This window comes from Diabrotica undecimpunctata, chromosome 3, assembly GCF_040954645.1.
Source record: "Diabrotica undecimpunctata isolate CICGRU chromosome 3, icDiaUnde3, whole genome shotgun sequence".
NCBI classification, from domain to species: domain Eukaryota; kingdom Metazoa; phylum Arthropoda; class Insecta; order Coleoptera; family Chrysomelidae; genus Diabrotica; species Diabrotica undecimpunctata.
In genome coordinates this window covers 127842574-127861299 of record NC_092805.1, presented here as the reverse complement: position 1 = coordinate 127861299, position 18726 = coordinate 127842574, and the positions used below count along the sequence as shown (strand labels likewise).

General features: G+C 31.5%; 1 protein-coding gene across 2 annotated transcripts; it reads right to left on the bottom strand.

The window, feature by feature from the left end:
• Nucleotides 1-4666: 4666 nt before the first annotated feature.
• On the bottom strand, nt 4667-18706 carry LOC140437396 (mpv17-like protein). 2 transcript variants are annotated; one of them, XM_072526907.1, is made up of 5 exons: nt 18682-18706; nt 14864-14949; nt 14309-14552; nt 8290-8421; nt 4667-4943 (listed from the first exon to the last, which is right to left on the bottom strand). In XM_072526907.1, exons 3-5 carry the CDS (start codon nt 14510-14512, stop codon nt 4761-4763), a joined length of 519 nt encoding a protein of 172 aa, XP_072383008.1. In that variant the 5' UTR covers nt 14513-14552; nt 14864-14949; nt 18682-18706; the 3' UTR covers nt 4667-4760. The 2 variants fall into 2 exon arrangements, with proteins under 2 accessions (XP_072383008.1, XP_072383007.1); XM_072526906.1 differs by lacking the exons at nt 14864-14949; nt 18682-18706 and having other exon boundaries at nt 14309-14655.
• Nucleotides 18707-18726: the final 20 nt, after the last annotated feature.

Sequence of the window (18726 nt, the reverse complement as noted above, 5' to 3'; positions counted from 1 at the left end):
GTGGCTGTATCGTCAGCGAAACTTATGATCTGGCCTGAGGTCTGTAATGTAAGTAATGTGTTTATATAAATATTAAATAAAAACGGCCCCAACATCGTTTCTTGTGGGACTCCGTAAGTCACAGTTCTGGTCATGTTGATTTTACAATCTACAGTTAACTTTTGTTGTCTATCACTTAAGTAGCTCTCTAACAATTTGAAGGTTTATAGTCTTTCTTGTAAATAAATAAAACTTTTATAAGGATTTTTTGCTGGAAAAATATTGGACATTAGTGGAATGGACGAGCATGCAATGAAACAGTGCTAACTGGAAAGCAGAAAGACAAATTATGTGATATTGATATTACAAACAATTAGATCTGGATCTTTATCTGGCCGAAACTATTACAACCCGAAACTTTTAAGACATGGATCGAACGTGATTCAAGGACTGCGTCTGCCACCTTCCTTAGAAGGATAATAATGTTTAAGCATCTATTTTTGAGTGCGAACAATTGGTATATCTAAAATATTTATTTGTATTACTCTTTTTACTTTTGTTAGGTCTGCCTGATGGTAGGAGTTAGGTTCCTTTCAATATTAAGTAGCTAGGGGAGAATAAAATACATCTTTACTGAGCGGAGCCCCAGTTTATTCTAATTATTTAATTATGTTCTTTAATCAAATATAGAAATGCATTCTTGTAATCACAAACGAGTTGCTCTTGTGCCTCATAATTAGGACAATTCACATTTACAAAATAATTGATGTAATTATTATGTTATATATGTATATATTATTATTATTGATGTAATTATGATATATTACACAATACAGAATCTTGACCCAGTTAAATATTGAATATTTGATATTAATTAATATTTCTAATCTATAATATAAAAATGAATCGCAAAATGTGTTGGTAAGCGCATAACTCAACAACGCATGGACCAATCTTAACAATTCTTTTCTTAAAATGTTCCTTGAAGTCTAAGGATGGTTTTTACGGCATGAAAAATTCGAATAATTTCCGGAAAAACCCTAAAACAACCCTTTTCTTTTTCCCATACAAATATTTTTTAACTAAGTGTAGAGTCAATTTGAACTTTATCGCTATATTGCTATTCAATAAAGTTTATATTAAATTACAAGCACTCACTGTTGTCTAAACAATGTAGGTGTGTTCCTAACGTCGAAGATTCAATTTGCGCTTTATTGTCGCTGCACAAAGTTCAAATTCAATCAAATGTATGTGTGTACGCGTTCGTGTGTGTGCGTGTTCGCGTTGGAGAATCTAATGCGTTCACACAAAAGTGATAATATCGTGAAGCCGACCAAATTGAAAAGTAAAAAAATATAAGAGCTATAGATTTGATTGGCCTCGCAATATTCTTTCTTTTGTTTTAGTTTCGGAACGGGACATAAATTGCATCAGTTTTCACGTCATTGCATCTGTCAAACAAACCGATGTTTGTTTTCAGAAGGTGTTTCCATATGTTGCACAAATTACAGAAACCACGATTGGTTGAGCGAACGGGCTATATTGGCTGCAAAAAACAGATGTAAATAAATTAAATTTCAAAATTCAAGAACAAATTACAGGCGAATTGAGGAGATATATAAATCCATTGATTCGGCTACTAACCAAGATGATGTATAGTCAACTATCCGCATGAATTTTTAAACTCGCTGGATTTACCAGGATTGCCTCCTCACAATCTTCAATTAAAGGTTGGATCGGTAGTTATAATGTTGAGAAATATCAACCAACCGCGTCTTTGCAACGGCACACGGTTAGCGATAAAAAAATTATTGAACAACGTGATAGAAGCAACTATACTGATTCCTACTGATATACCATTTGAATTTAAACGACTACAGTTTCCAGTGCAGCTTGCTTTTGCTATGACCATTAATAGGTCCCAGGAGCAATCATAAGGTGTTTGTGGTATTAATCTAGAATTCCCATGTTTCTCACATGGTCAATTGTATATTGCCTGTTCCCGTGTTGGAAAACCATCAGATTTGTTTGTATATTCACCAGGTAATCAAACAAAAAACATTGTAGATCATAAAGTACTACAATAAAAATAAAACAGATTTTTGTTAATAATTATGATTCACTTGCTTTACAATAAAGAGATTACTGAAAATACTTATATACGTTTTATTTTATTATTCTTTATTACATCGGTTATTAACCCTATGTTAATAATAATAAATAATTAATTATCTCTGTTTTGTCATTGAAGCACCCACTTTATAAATATTTGTCAACTTTCTCACTATCCCTTTAGATTATTTTTCAATCAGGTTTGAACCTTAAGTTTCCCTCTTAGTTTGAAGCCCTCTGGCAGACATCCCAGTCGGGGTTTTTAGTGGGTTCAAAAGGCTGGCCAAAGTTCGTCGAGGCGAAAATACTTATTTTACCCAAGCTGACCCTCACACACCGCCCTATCATCATGGTGACGGTTCTGTTCAGGAGAATTAAAGCAATAAACTGTCACATTCCAAATCTATTTGACAGAACGAGTCGGGTTCGCTAGTATAATATACAAAAATGCCCAACTAAATATAATAATAATAATACAGTTTATTTATAACAAAAAAATTGTGTTACAATATAAATTTACATATTTTGTACAATATAAATAAACCCAGTTTCTCACAGAAGTTGTGTGTCACATGGACTACAACTTGTACGTGAGGGTTGAATTTTTTTTAACATATTTTTATCGCACAAATTACAATTATCAAAACATATAAAGTAGTAACATGCAAAATGTTGACAAATTACAAGTAGGAAAACATAAAATTTAAAAATATATCATTTGTTTCTTTTTTTGGTACTAATATCGTTAAATTTGTATTTCTAGTTTGATATGTATGGTGGGTACAATTTAGATAATAACGATAATATAATAACGATTTGTAGGAGTACAACTGGTTAAATCCATGAAATGACGGTCTGTAAATAATTGGCCTACTAAAGATCTTATACAACTTCTATATTATTCTAATTATCCAATTTTGTATAACATTTAAATTTTTAAGGTGAGCATTGTAGGCTCTATCCCATCTAATAATCTCATAGGCTAATTGTGATTGTATTAGAGAATAGTATAAAATCTTCAAGTGGTGAACATCCAGGAAGTCGCGAAGATATTTGAATTTTGGGAGTATTTTTCTCTTATTTTTTGGAGTGCATATTTGATACGATGATCCCATTTTAGGTATCTGTCTATTACAATACCAAGGTATTTAATGTTTTTTGCTTCTGGAATTGTTCTATCGTTGTCAATTTCAAGTTGGTTGAAGTTTCATCAGTGGTCTATGACGAAAACGGCAAGTATTTAGTTTTTTCAATATTTAATGTTAACTGGTTATATTGACACCTTTTTCTTTATTTTTAAAAAGTCCATTTAGACATTTCCCTTTAACTTTTTCCAATTATTATTGCTATAAAAAGAGGCTGTGTCGTCAGCGAAACTTATGATCTGGCCTGAGGTCTGTAATGTGCTTATATAAATATTAAATAAAAACGGCCCCGACATCGTTTCTTGTGGGACTCCGTAAGTCACAGTTCTGGTCATGTTCATTTTACAATCTACAGTTAACTTTTGTTGTCTATCACTTAAGTAGCTCTCTAACAATTTGAAGGCCACACCTCTGATGTCGTAATTTTTTAGTTTATGTAACAATATTTTGTGGTTTACAGTATCAAATGCTTTAGAGAGATCTACAAATATACATAAAGAAGCTTTTTTATTATCTAAAGAATTGTAAATATTTTTTATCAATTTACCAATTGCATCTTCTGTAGACCTTCCCTCTCTAAAGCCATATTGACTTTCAGATAATATATTATTGGTCTATAGTTTCCAAGTTCACTACGAACTCCCTCCACCTTTAAAAAGTGGTGTAATAATACCTTTTTTTATTAAATTGAGAAATATACCCAATCTGAAACAGTTATTGATCATATAAGTAAATGGTTTAGCAATTTGTTCCGCAACTTTTTTTAACATTTCTGATCTGAGGGTATTTATACCTGGCGATTTTTTATTTTTTAGTGTATGTATAGTTTTTATGACTTCATCTTCATTCGTTGGAAATAAATATATTCTATTTTCTACTCAGTACTCAATCTCTTCAACATAATTGAAAGGCTTATCAATTTTCATATCTTTCCGGGCATTAAATATAGTAGGTAACCTGTTAGGATCTATGTATTCATTGACAATGGAAAGAATCAGAAAATTATATATTTTTATATGAATTTATTATTTATTTATTATATATTTGTAATTCGTAACAACGAATTTTTATTCACTGGTTTTGTATTTGCATTTTCCAATACATGTTAAAAATCTCGTGTCAGGGTGTTTGTCCACGTTAATATCCGAAATCACTGAACCTATTCCAATAAAATTTTGCAAAAGTGTAATTTTTGGTCCAACTTAGGAGATAGGATAATTTTTATCTCGATGAATAAATTAAATTAAATTACTTCCTCTAATTTTAAAAGTATTATTTAAATTTTTGAAAATTCAGAAAACATAGAATGAAGCTTCGCGTTAGTCTACTGTACCACCTTTTTTTTATAAGTACAACTGGTAACGAAGTCAGCCAAAATCGTTTATAATTGTCAAATAATGTACATTCTTATAAAGGTTAATAAAAAACGATTGATAGAAAAATATTTACTAATATAATTTTCTTCTATATACAGAATAATAAATTAAAATTGGTCTAAAATATACAGCTAGTGGATCACATTCGTTATTGTTTTAATAGTTGTAATTGAGATATTTCTAATTCTCTCTGTTTCAATTGAAGTTCGTGCATGTATGCCAAAAAGCAGCACCACAACAAACTGCACGCACTGACAAAAGGTACTCTGTTTTTCTCAGGGATGTAGCAGAAGTTCACTGTTTGCAAAACTGGCCAAACGCAAACACCAACCTACAACAAAAATGTGTTAAACATTAGACGATAGCATTTCTTTTCAATTCAAGTTCCACTATTCTCCTTCACCATTTTGAGGTTTCACCTCTCGTTAGGGAGACTTGTGGTAACTCGAATTTAAAGAAGTGCTTTTTATCTTTATTGCCGTTATAGTAACATAATATGCCTGAATGGAATTAATTTCCTCCTGAACATTGCAGATCCTTAGTCGAGTCAATGTCCAACCGAATTAGAACGGTTATACAGTGTAAAAGCGATGCTACTCCGTTTTAAAAATTAACTCTATGTCCCAATATTTAGTTCCGAAGAGCTTAGGGAGCTCAATTTTCAAAAAAAGAATGATTTTATTAAGTCTAATTTTCCTAATTTTTGAATTTTTTTTTCTATAATAAAGAAAATAAAGTATATAAAGTATATAATAAAGTAAATAAACAAGATATTAGTCTAAGATCTTATTGCAAGATTGTAGCATTTGTAAATTCCTTGGTATATATTGAAATCCCCTCGTATATGTATTAAAACACTAAAGTAATTCAATTCCTTTTCCAACGCGTCGCCGAGTTAATATAAAGCATTTTAAAGTTGTTTATTTTTCACAGATGGGTATTTCCTCGGTATCCTTTGATCGTTAAGCCGCTCGATATATGCGTTTCAAATAAACATCCATTTAGATCGTTGAGAAGGCTTTTCCGGAAAGATAATTGCGACACTCTCGCTGAGGTCGCTGTAAGGGGCAATTGGCTTCAGCGTTTGTCCAAATTTTCCGTCAAATTTGAAATGTTTTCTCGTTTTTTGTCTTTTTATGGAAAATAAGTAGTTTCGTGGCAGTTAATAGTAGCAGTTCAATGTATAGTTGCAGTTTAAGTGAGGTTTGGAAGACTCGTTGTTTCCATCCTCGTTTTGTTTGTACCCGGTCGTCGTTCCAGACTATAGATGCAGTTTTTTTATTCGTGGGTCAGAGATTCCCAGTCCAGTTCTCCCAGAAATTCTAAAGTCCAGTGAAGTCCAGTTTATAACTCAAGTGCATTTTAGTGAAACTCAGGTAACTTTTTTGTTTGAATTTTTAAAGTGAAGATAGACATTTTTTTAATAATAATTTGTTTTCATAACAATTTAAATTGTAACATTGTAAATTTTAGGGTGTGGCCATTGCTGTCATTTTATTTGTTCTCTGTTTTAAAATTTAATGTTGACATATGGCAGCTAGCTTTATTATTTTTTGACATTAGTTTTGTTTTGTTTTTAAAGAAGGTTAACCTCTCTACCTAGGTTCATCTAAAAAGACAATTCTTTATTTGTAATAGTTTATTTCTGCCACAAATTATAGCCCAGTAACAATTTATTGTAGTTTTGTAGTATCTCCCACTTGTAAACGGATAGGACAAAGTAAGAGTTTCTTTGTTATTTTGGTCTTTATCTCTGTAACTATCTATATAGTATTTTTTGTGCCATTTATATTTGTAACTGTTTGTTGTGAGAACAATAAATGTTTGATTTATTTCTCTAAACTATTTTTTTATTTATTTAGAAAAACAAGTTTATAACCCCTTTTGTGTTTCTTTTTTAGGAAGGAAGAACCTTTTTCCTTCATCCAGCTTTTCATTCCATTTCAAATAGCTAGAGGGAATTCTTGTGTTTTGTTTGTCTGTTTGTTTCAGGAGATTCATGTAAGTACCTCTTTGTTTCATTTTAGTAGTTGCCCCAATTCAATCCCCTTGCCATTCACTTATCCACGACCCAGCTACTCCAAATAAACCCTGAGAGCCGTTCGCATAAGTTTCGATTTGTTTTGCTTGCCCTATCTCTGCCTCAATAATTTCTGTCCTCAATTTTCAACCCCCCATAGTAATACCCCATGTGGTAGGCAAAATTATTCGTCACAAGATCACTGCGTTCATAAAGTAGTTAATCAAACACATTTAAGAATATGAGAATACATTAATAACAGGTTGCCAGTCAAAAAGTGGCCGTAAATGTTTTTAATTCAATTAATGGTAATTAATTTTGGAACAAAAAATTTATTTTAGGTTGGTTTTAGGTCTGGAAGATCATGCGCCGATGTTATATTTATATTGAGACAAGTGCAAGAGAAATCATTAGAATACAATAAACCGGCCTATCTATGTTTAGTGGACATTCAGAAGGCATTTGATCGGGTCAAATCAAAGGACGTTGTCCTCTTATTGTACGCAAGAGAGATACCTCTCAAAACGATCGACAATATTTACCAAAACAATACAATAAAAGTAAAAGTAGAAGAACTAATTGACCCTATTGAAGCTGCCAATCGGAATAAGATAGGTAGATTCCCTGAGTCCTCTATTGTTCAACCTGATTAAAGATGAAATAATAAAAAAAGTAAGAACTAAAAAAGGGTACGAAATGAGAGAAAAACAGCTTAAAATAATCTGCTATATGAATCAAGATGATTTACAACGTATGCTGCACCAATTTAATATACCCTCCAGACAATTAAACATGTTAATTTCCGCAAAAAAAGACAAAATGCAGACCAATAATGACGTACGCGACAGAAACACGACCTGACACAGAGGAAACAAAAAGGATGTTAGAAACAGCAGAGATGAAAACACTTGAAAAATTTATAGTAAAACACTATGGAAAAGAGCTAGAAATACAGATATACGACGTAGGTGCAAGATGGAGAACATCAAGGACTGGGTAAGAACTAGAAGGGTAGAATGGAATGATCATATAAGCCGAATGACAAGAAATAGAGTAGTAAAGACGGCAAGAGACGGTTCCCCAATAGGAAGACCATCAGAACCATCAGATACCACGTAAACGATGGAATGACAATTTACTGGAGGCACATTGAAAAACAGACAGAGTCATGTCTAGATAAAAAGAAGAAGCAGAAGAAGGCAATATATAAAAAATAAACGTATTTTAAATTTAAATTGTGGCTTCAATCAAAAATAGTAAGTTTTGTTTTATTTTATTAATAAACACGCATGGCACTGCGTTTACTACGCCATGTAGTGTAAGGTAGAGCAAAGTGAGTGATCGCGAGATCCACCGCTCCGTCCGTAGCCTATGATAAGAAAGCTATGCTTCCAAAAAACATGAATATACATCATGAGCAGTGTATTTTATTTAAAAAATTAATGAACGAAATTTTTTTTCATAAATTAATTACCATTAATTGAATTAAAACTATTTGCGGCCACTTTTTGACTGACAATTCTCCTAATTTTAAATTTTTTTATTTTTTGATGTAAAAATGAACAGAGATATCGCTGTTAGAAGTTAGAATTTGAGTTTGTGTAAGTATAGAAAATCATTTTCAAAGTACAAATAATATTATGTTGAAACTACATACCTTCCATGTTGGAAAAAATTTATCCTTAACCTGCTGTTTGGCATCTTCAACGCTCTTACCCTCCAGTAAACTCATACCAAAGAAGAAGCATATTAGGGCTAGTGGACCATAGGTAAATTGTTCTGTAACAGCCTGTAGTTAAAAAAAAAAGGTAAATCAAGTCAAGTTATAGTTGTTAGATACACTAGCAGAGAATTTAACAGAGTCAAACTATTACTAACCATTGTTAAATGGCAATTGATAACTAGATTAGAAATTATGATATGACATCTTGTCATTTATTATTAGTTTTACATTACAACATTTTTGTTAAACATGTCTTTTGTTAAACAATTCAGACTTACTTAATTACCTTCATACAGTAAGGGATTACCATAAAGATTCACTTTTTTTTAACCAAATGCCAATAATAATTAAAAAAACATAAAAAACATTGGGGGTTATTAATAAACATACAATTACAGAAAAAATTTATAATTTTTGTTCTCAAAATGAAACACACACACACACACACACATATATATATATATATATATATATATATATATATATATATATATATATATATATATATATATATATATTCGGCTTTGGGAGTATAGCAGGGTAGTCTGCTATATCTAGGGCCTACGGTATACAAGGAAGGTAACATGGCCAGTGCTACGCTTCAACCGCCTATTATTACACCTGGTTTTACCCAAGGTACTCATTTTATTCAGGCTGAGTCGACCTGGGGCCTATAGACATTTTAAAAATGTCTAGTTGTTCTTGCCGGCGGTAGGATTCGAACTCCGGACCACCGGCATGCGAGGCAAGCATCCTACCGCTTGCGCTACGCAGACCCACATATATATATATATATATATAGTGAATAAAGCATCGATATAATATACTCGATGAAATAAAGTGTTTAAAATAAAAGATCAAAATTTTATAAATTTCTTCTTTTTATTTTTTTGGGCTATGTAGTACTAAATTTTATAAATTTGTACAGCTTTTAAGCTTGTGGAAAAAGAAGGTAAAAATATTTCTATTGCAAAAAAGAATTTATGCAATTTAGACTCCCTGACTAAAAAATTGTGTAAAATTATTAAAATCAGCAAAAATTAGTCATAATTATTCTTTAATTATCAAAATGTAGACATGATCGAACTTGTCAGTTTTAGTTTAGTATAATAATAATATAACCTTATATTATACCATGGTACCTAACACAATTGTAGCGAGTGACTCATATTTTCAATGTAGACCTTTGCGGGTATGAGGGGAAAGGAAATCGACGAGTCATAGACGTGCGGTTAATTAAAACGTGGTTTTATTATCCTAACTTTGAAACATCCTGTGGAATAATTCCGTTTGCGAATTTTCGTAAAACCTTATTTTTCGGTTGCAACCATGTCTCCTAAGCATTGTGTTTTTTGTTTCATGTCAAAATATGCCTTGGTTCGTTTTTTAGAGCCAAATGAATTTGCCACCCACAATTTAGGACTTTTTTAATTATGATTATTTTGGAGTTATTTTGTAATACGACGAGGTGGCTTTGGTGACTGTTATAACTATGTCATATTGACACATATATTTTGTTTACCTATGATTGATCATGGTTTTTAGTGTCGAAGATTGTGCGAAAGCCGTTGCTCTGGTTGAAGATGCGTGAAATTATGAATATGGGGCTAGAGTAATACACACTCATCGCTCTACCATCCAAAGGGTCATTTTCTTCTTGATGTGCCTATCCGTTAAGAGTGTTGGCGATCATCATGGCAATCTTTATCCTATCTGCAGCAGCGCGGAAAAGCTGCACAGATGTTGTATTGAACGAGATTCTGAGGTTCTTTAACCAAGATGTTCTTCTTCTTCCTGGACCTCGTTTTCCAAATATTTTTCCTTGCAGGATGGCTTGAAGGAGAGCATACCTGGATTCATTTCGCATAATATGTCCGAAGAATTGTAACTTTCGAGATTTGATGGTGGTCAGTACTTCTCGATTCTTATTCATTCTTCTGAGGACCTCCTCATTTGTGACTCGGTCAGTCCACGGGATCTTAAGCATTCTCCGATATAGCCACATCTCAAATGCTTTAATACCCTTCCCTATCCAAAGGGTAGTGGAATATTTTATACGAACTGGAACAAACAAACGTAAAGCGGGAAGTGGCAGGACGCGAAAAACTACCGCTTCGCGGTAAACTAAGATGATCGTTTTATATGAGTCAACGCTTTGCGGGATCGTTATCTAACAGCGGTGCAAACAAGAAATCAGCTTCAAGAAGTTCGAGGCAATAATATAAGTGTATTTACAGTTCGTCGAAGTTTACATGAATTTGGTTTGCAAAGTTGCAGACCAGCAACTGGGCCCAAATTACTTCCACGGCACAGAGTGGCTAGACTACAATTTTCCAGGGAACATTTACATTGGAATTTAGGACAATGGAGTAATGTTCTTTTTACGGATGAGTCGAGATAGGTACTGTCTTCACTCATCAGATGGGAGAAAACGAGTATGGCGTCGAACTGGAGAGAGATTTGTGGAGTGCGCTTTCAATTCATGCGTTAGCTATGGAGGGTGTTCGGTGATGATATAGGCAGGAATATCCCGAGAGGCGCACACTGAATTGGTATTTATTGAGGGTTCGTTGACTGCACACCGGTATATTGAGGAAATTTTAGCGAATCACGTAGTACCCTTTTCTCAATATATCGGCGATGATTTTCTATTAATGCAAGATAATGCGCGACACGCAATATTTAGAGAAAGTTGGTATTAATAAAATGAACTGGCCAGCGTGTTCGCCAGATCTGAACCCAATAGAGCACGTTTGGGACATGCTTGGTAGAAATATTAGAGATCACCAAGTCGCACCAGCCTCAATTAACGAATTTCGCTTGGCTCTAGAAGAGGAATGGCAAAACATCCAGCAAGACGATATTCGCAACCTCATAGACAGCATGGGCCGACGTGTACAGGCAGTTATAAAGGCTAGGGGAGGCAATACAAAGTATTAAGTTATTTTTTAGTAGTTTTTCTTTGTTATTGCGTACTTAGGTTAAGTTACATTTAAGTTGTTTTTTTTATGTTTTGTTTATGTTATCATTGTTCATTAAAATCAAGATCATGTCGTTGCTTTTAATCATTATTTAAATACAGTCCTTCTGCGATGTCGATATGACATTCCTTCGATATCAGTCACCAAAGCCCCCATCGTCGTATTACAAAGATAATGGTAATAATAAGAAAAGTCATAAATTGTGGGTGGCAAAGTCATTTCGCTACTAAAAATGAACCAATCCATATTTTCCCATGAAACAAAAAACATAATACTTAGAAAACACGGTTGCAACCGAAAAATAAGGTTTTACGAAAATCCGCTAACATAATTATTCCACAGGATGTTTTAAAGTTAGGATAAAAAACCACCTTTCGATTAACCCCGTATAATAAGTCAAATACAAACTTTTATTAAAAAACTCACTATACTAAATTAAAATTTATAAATTTTTACACAGTGTGCTGAAAAATCATCAAAAGAGGGCTAAAAATAAAAAAACTGAAATACTTTGAATTTGACCAAAATTTTCTCTGTTTGGGAAAACCCTTCATCTATTTAAATTAACAAACTTATGAATGGTTCACGGATTAAATTTAATTCCTATTGTCAAATGAGATTTAATGACATGGGATTATAAAAAGGAGTCATCTACTGAATTACTTAAACAATTCTTGGTTCGAAATAGTACTAATAATAATTGATTCACCTTAACTGAATATTTATTTACATAGAATATAAAAAATATGTTCAAATAAAAACTAACATTATATATAATCTAATCTGAGTCACCTTCAGATTTATGAGTAGTATCTTCACCTAGATCCACAACTGCTGGTTCTGTGGTAATTTCAATGAAGTTATTAAGGTTTCACATAATCTGCTCTTCTTTCGCTACAGGCTCGATATATTTTATCCAAAACTGTGAGGTTACATTACTGACGGCACTATTAAGTAGATTTTTTACATAATTTATTTGAAAGTAACATTGTTCCTTGCTACTTCATTTTTTATTTGAGCCCATATAAGTTCTACCGGGTTTAACTCACAATGGTATGATGGCAATCCAACTACAATTACGTTTTGTTTTTGCACCATTTCTAATCTACAGTCTTTTTAGAAACAAATGATTTAAACCTCTTTCAACAAATCCTGAGTCCCTTCCCAGATGGGGATTTTAAACCTGTCAACAAACCATCTAGGAAAGCTTGTTGTTTAGTTTTCACAGTTAAATCCTGCCAAATTTTTGTCACAGTATGTCCTTCATTTAAACATGTTTCATCTGTATAATATGTTTTTTTTATCTCTTCGAAATTCTACTATTTGTTTCAGATTACTTTCTGTGCAGTAAAATGATTTCTTCTTTGTCAATACTGATACTATTCCTCTTTCTCTTTAAATGCCTAAAGTTAATTTCATGTAAAGTATGTAACAAAACATGTGTTGATATTTTTGGAATATTTTCATTAGATTGAAGAGAAGCAATTTTTTTATAGTTGGTAATTCATTTTTGAAATAAAATTCATGAACTGCACAAAAAATGGCCTGTTTGATTGTATCATTTAATTGTATTTTGTTTTTGTTTTTGCACCATTTCTAATCTACAGTCTTTTTAGAAACAAATGATTTAAACCTCTTTCAACAAATCCTGAGTCCCTTTCCAGATGGGGGTTTTAAACCTGTCAACAAACCATCTAGGAAAGCTTGTTGTTTGTTTTTCACAGTTAAATCCTGCCAAATTTTTGTCACAGTATGTCCTTCATTTAAACATGTTTCATCTGTATAATGTTTTTTTTATCTCTTCGAAATTCTGCTATTTGTTTCAGATACTTTCTGTGCCGTAAAATGATTTCTTCTTTGTCAATACTGATACTATTCCTCTTTCTCTTTAAATGTCTAAAGTTAATTTCATGTAAAGTATATAACAAAACATGTCTTGATATTTTTGGAATATTTTCATTAGATTGAAGAGAAGCAATTTTTTTATAGTTGGTAATTCATTTTTGAAATAAAATTCATGAACTGCACAACAAATGGCCTGTTTGATTGTATCATTTAATTGTATTTGTTAACATCCTCTTATCTCAAACTTCAAAGTATTATTATCGTTTATTTCATCGTCTGTTGTACACACTATCTTCAGAAACTTTTGTCAAAATACTGCACAAAGTAACTACATTGCTTATATTCATATTTTGTTCACTGGCTCAAAGTCCTTCAAACACATTTCTGATCATAGTTTTTTCTTCAGATGTTAAATTATGTTTCTTTTTGATAGAGTTCACTATTACTACTGTCAGTAATATTTATTATTTGTCACCAAATTGAATTAAACTAAGTTACACACAATTCACAAAATGTAAATGTAAAAGCGCATTCCACTAATCATACTACAAACTATTCTGTTGTCTGCTTTATGAAAATGCCTGTTAGTGCGCTTATGAAACTGACTTACACATAATATACAATAAAAGAACTACCAAACAATAGCGTTTTGGCATTTAGATCGCTTTAATCTGCTACAACATTGTTGATTTCTGACATTATCTATGGTTAGAGAAAGATATAAACTACAGCATTGCAGATAACTTCAAGTTGAATCATACATGTTGACAACATTACGTTTTCCCTAAAACCCAAATCTTCTCTAAAACACTTAAACAGTTTAAAAATAGAGTCCAATTATTAAAATGTATTTCATATTTAATATAAAATGAGATCTCTTCTATCTGCTATCTTCTATATATTCTTTTAACCATGGACGTATAAACACATCTGTGTTTATATGTCCATGCTTTTAACAGTCAGAAGAATAAGGATTTTGTTAATTTTTAAGAGATTAAACAGATTCTGCAATAATCCACTAGTTTGTTTATGAAATATTAATTAAATTTTCTCCTTTTGTGAATATTCCAACAAAAATATTTTTTTCTAAAGGGTAAATTTCCAATTTAACTGTAACCTTTACTTACCTTGGTAATCGACGATTTAAGAGTGCTCTTTGGCCACACTATTGTAGATATCCTTATCCAGCCATAAAGAGTAGGAGCAGTAAACAAACCACCATACAAACTGAATCTTAAAGCATGTAACCAGTCATAGTTTTCCCAAGTTTTTCCAGCTATGGTCTGTTGAATAATACAAGATGTAGGCCAGATAATTCCATAAGAAAGCATTCCTCGTATTACAGGATGTTTGCTTGTAAACGCTGAAAACCTAGAAAATACAGTCATTGTAGAACCCCTTTTATTTTTTAGCAGGTGTCATGCATTAATATTTAAAGGTAAACTAAAATCTAGAATGATTAATACTGAAAGGAAATTACAAATATAGGATAAAGTTAAAAAAAGCAATTAAATATTTGCCAATTTTTCAACCTTGAACCTTTACGTCATAGCATTTCCACGTGCTGATTAAAGAGTTGACGTTTGTTATTCATTAATAATTGTGATTTATTTTATATTTCCCATTTATAACATTATTTTTTAATGTAATTTCATGGAATTAGGAACTTATTTAATAATTACCTTCATAATTTCACGATGTCAATTGTAGTTTTTTGAATTAAATAAAAATATTTGAGATCATCAATCACACTGTCTTGTGATGATCATAGCACACTACCACCTAGCATTGAAACTTCCGTGTTAAGGAATAAAACAATGATTGGCGCATCACCTAGTGATCGGGCGCGTAACTATATATACATGGCGCTAAATTCAAAAGTTTAGTAATATTACCTAGGATTGTGAACTCATTTTAAAGTAAAGGAAAATCGATATAATCCTAAAATAACAAGAAAAATCCTTATCCTATACGATAATAAATATTTTTCGTATACTTTTTGGGTTTTCTTGTTATGTTGGGACTATATTTATTTTCCATTACATTAAAATGCCAAAGTGGTTAAAAAAATTACAGAATAAAATATAGAATAAAATCTTTATTTATAAAAATGTTACAAGAAATGTTATATGTGTTACAAGAAATATTAATAATACAAGCCATGTGTAGTATAATTTAGTTTTCTTAATGTTGTGACAAGAACGGGTCAGTATTTAAATAATTGTTTTGTCATTCTTATCAAGTTTTATGTGAATAAAAGTCTAATTCTGCAAAATACATTTTACTACAATTTTATTCGCATAAATTTACAATGGGGAAGTACTTTAGACCAGATAAACTAGAGGCTGGTCCAAACTGTCAAACTTCCACCAAAGAATTCAAACATTAGTAAGTATATAACATTCAAGAATTTTTTAGAAAGCAATGAATCTAAAGATAAATCCCTAGAAGATAAAGATAAGTACATGCTTTTAAAAAATTAATCTACGATTACATAAGCGAAGCAATCAATCTGGAAAACCAATTGCTTTTTTCACACATACCCTCAGATTCTGAATAAAAACATTATGCAATTGAAAAAAAAAGCAAATGAGTTGAAGTATTTAAAAAATGCAGACATTATCTGGTAGAAAAGCAATTCTAACCAATTACAGATTAAATCACTATTTGGTTTATATAGAATGACGGTATATATCAAATCTAACAAGGAGAACTAGCTTTACTTCACAAGAATTTATTAATTATCTACACTCTAAAGGAATATATTCAAGTAGAACAACACCATATAATCATGAAGGAAATGGTTAAGTCGAAAAATACAATGAGTTATATGGAAATTGGTGAATCTAGCATAGAAAACCAAAAATTTAGAATTCACTTAATGGAAAACTGCTTTACCATGTGCTCTGCACTATATACGAAGTTTACTGTTGAATTGTTATATTATTGAATCAAGATAATGATGAAGGTCCAAATAACACACTAGAGAATTCCACTACTAAATAAATACCAGATGAGACAGAAAATTTACCTGTTCAAAAACCTGATGATAATGATGAACCAAGATTGGAAAATTCAGATTTTCATTCTAGCTGTAAATCAGCTGGAGCTAAAAATAAACCAAAATAGTTGCAATATTTTGTTCAAAAATAGGGACGGGTGAATGTAGTATAATTTAGTGTTCTAAATGTTGTGACAGGAACTTGTCAGTATTTAAATATTTTTTTTTGTAATTCTAATGTCAAATTAAAGCCTAATAAGCAACAGACAGCCATCAGACATTCTGAGTTTTTTGTAGTACTTTCATCCTAATGCAATAACACACACTATCAGTGGTCAGTGAAAACTCTTACAGTCTGGCGTTCTACTCACAGAAAGAGAGAACTCAAGGACCCTGCTAAGTTGGAAACAGAACAATTAAATGATTTAGTTCTAGAAAGAAGTTTATATACATTTATACTCATACTATATGTTATATATTTATATGATAATACTTTTATTCTTATAATCTTATAATCAGAATCATAATATAAGTTCCAGAAAAATATTCTGGTTATCAACAAAATTATGATTTTGATTAGATTAGCAAAATATTGCTTCTTGCAAAAAGAAAACCCAAGAATGAGGAATACCGAATGATAGCAAATAGAAAAAACGAACAAAAAAAAAGAACAATGGATAAGGTAAATAATTTATTTCTAAGGTATGCTTAAAGTTTTCACCCAGAATGTAAGCTTTGCTAAAACCTGATATAGTAACTTTATTTGCTCAGTATAAACTCCAAACAACAGAGGATAATAATGTTTTTGTGCCTGAAATGACAAACACAATTACAATCAACAGATTTTTTCACCAGTATGTCATCTTAAGATCAGACATCCCATCCCTATCATCAACAGAATAGGAAAGATCCCTGTCAACACATTCAAATTTATTTATTCATAACTCTGAACGCCTTACCGCTGTCTATGTGGATGCAGGCTAATATACGGGACAAGTCGATTAAATGTTACAACTTAGTGGTTAAGTACACAGTATTTTAAGATAATAAAATTAAATAATGTGAAATAAAAATATATTATGTACACAAACACATGCATGTACACATACATACATATATATATATATATATATATATATATATATATATATATATATATATATATATATATATATATATATATATATATATATATATATATAATTAAACATGTAATGACATTTTAAAACCTATAAACCCAACAGTTAGTTCTATGATTCTAAAATCCAGCACAAACAATAAAGATGGAAAAATAACATAACAAAAATAAAAAAATATGTAAAGTATTACCTAGTTACAATAAAAACATGAAGTATTTTACACAGTTAAGTTTCCAAACTCTATGGTACCAGTAACTCTTCTACTAATATTTATATATTTATTGAGGGACATATTAAATACATTTACATTTAGGTTGTTTAACAAAGATAAGTATCTATTCAGTGGGCTATTAGCACCATAGGTTGTTCTACAAAATGGAACATTAAAAGTACATAGATGAGGCAAACCATGGTAATATGGTACACTAAGACCAATCTCACTCACAAGAGAGGGCCAGATCCCTCCTCATACTTAAAGCAGGCAAGCTCATAGACCTCTCCATGATAGTGTAGTCATGGTCTGCTAATCTAATCCAACTTTGAAAGGCGCACACCTGTAGAAATTTATGCCGAACCCTCTCTAAGGTGATGCTTTTTAAGATAGTTGTTGAACCACCACCTACAAATAATTCAAATACAAAGCTAAGTAAGACTGGTTTTATAATATATAATTTTAGGTTAAATTTATAAACTAATTTTATAGTAAAAGGTCAGATATAATGTGAATAAGAATATAGGTCAGTGGTATAATAGTTCTTACCTGGTCCTGGTAAAAACAAACTCGGAACGGCTGTTCTCGTAATACCGCTATTTCCAACATTGACTATATCTTCCTCTTTAAAATGACTAGCGCATACACGAAAATTGTTATAAATAGATTCTTTTGCAGCATTCTCTAATTAGGGCTCTTAACAGCATTCACCCATTTATCAAACATATCCATATAATGTCCTGGACTTAAAAAAGTAGTATCAAAGAATATAGACGCTTAGAGCGTCTATATTCTTTGGTAGTATCCATGCAATCTGGAACACATCTTTTTTGTTCAGTTCTTCGTCTCTACATTGTTATTCCATGTAATGTGTTCGATTCCATAATAAAAAATCGTCGAAAATTGTACGATTTTGCACTATTTATACAAAAAATTTTAAATTATAAAATAAATTATAAAAAATAAAACAAATACAAATATGGCGCCGTATTTGTCTAAACTGAACTTTGACTTGATCACAGCACACTCACTCCGCGCAGGAACGAGACTAGCAGCGCTACCAAGCGAATGGGCGCCTAATCCGAACATGATTTGACCTTGGCTATCCCTGTTACCAATCTAGGTGTAATTTATCTATGGTGATGATCAACATTCCATTCATAATCCATTCCTTCCATTCATTTGTTTTTATTT

Bases quoted from the DNA above. Each gene is read 5' to 3' on its own strand.
- LOC140437396 (XM_072526906.1), bottom strand. From the start codon at position 14,569: ATGACTGTATTTTCTAGGTTTTCAGCGTTTACAAGCAAACATCCTGTA. The intron at 8,422-14,308 runs GTAAGTAAAGGT...TTTTAACTACAG, and splicing joins TTAAATCGTCGATTACCAAG to GCTGTTACAGAACAATTTAC. The intron at 4,944-8,289 runs GTATGTAGTTTC...TTTTTGTTGTAG, and splicing joins AATTTTTTCCAACATGGAAG to GTTGGTGTTTGCGTTTGGCC.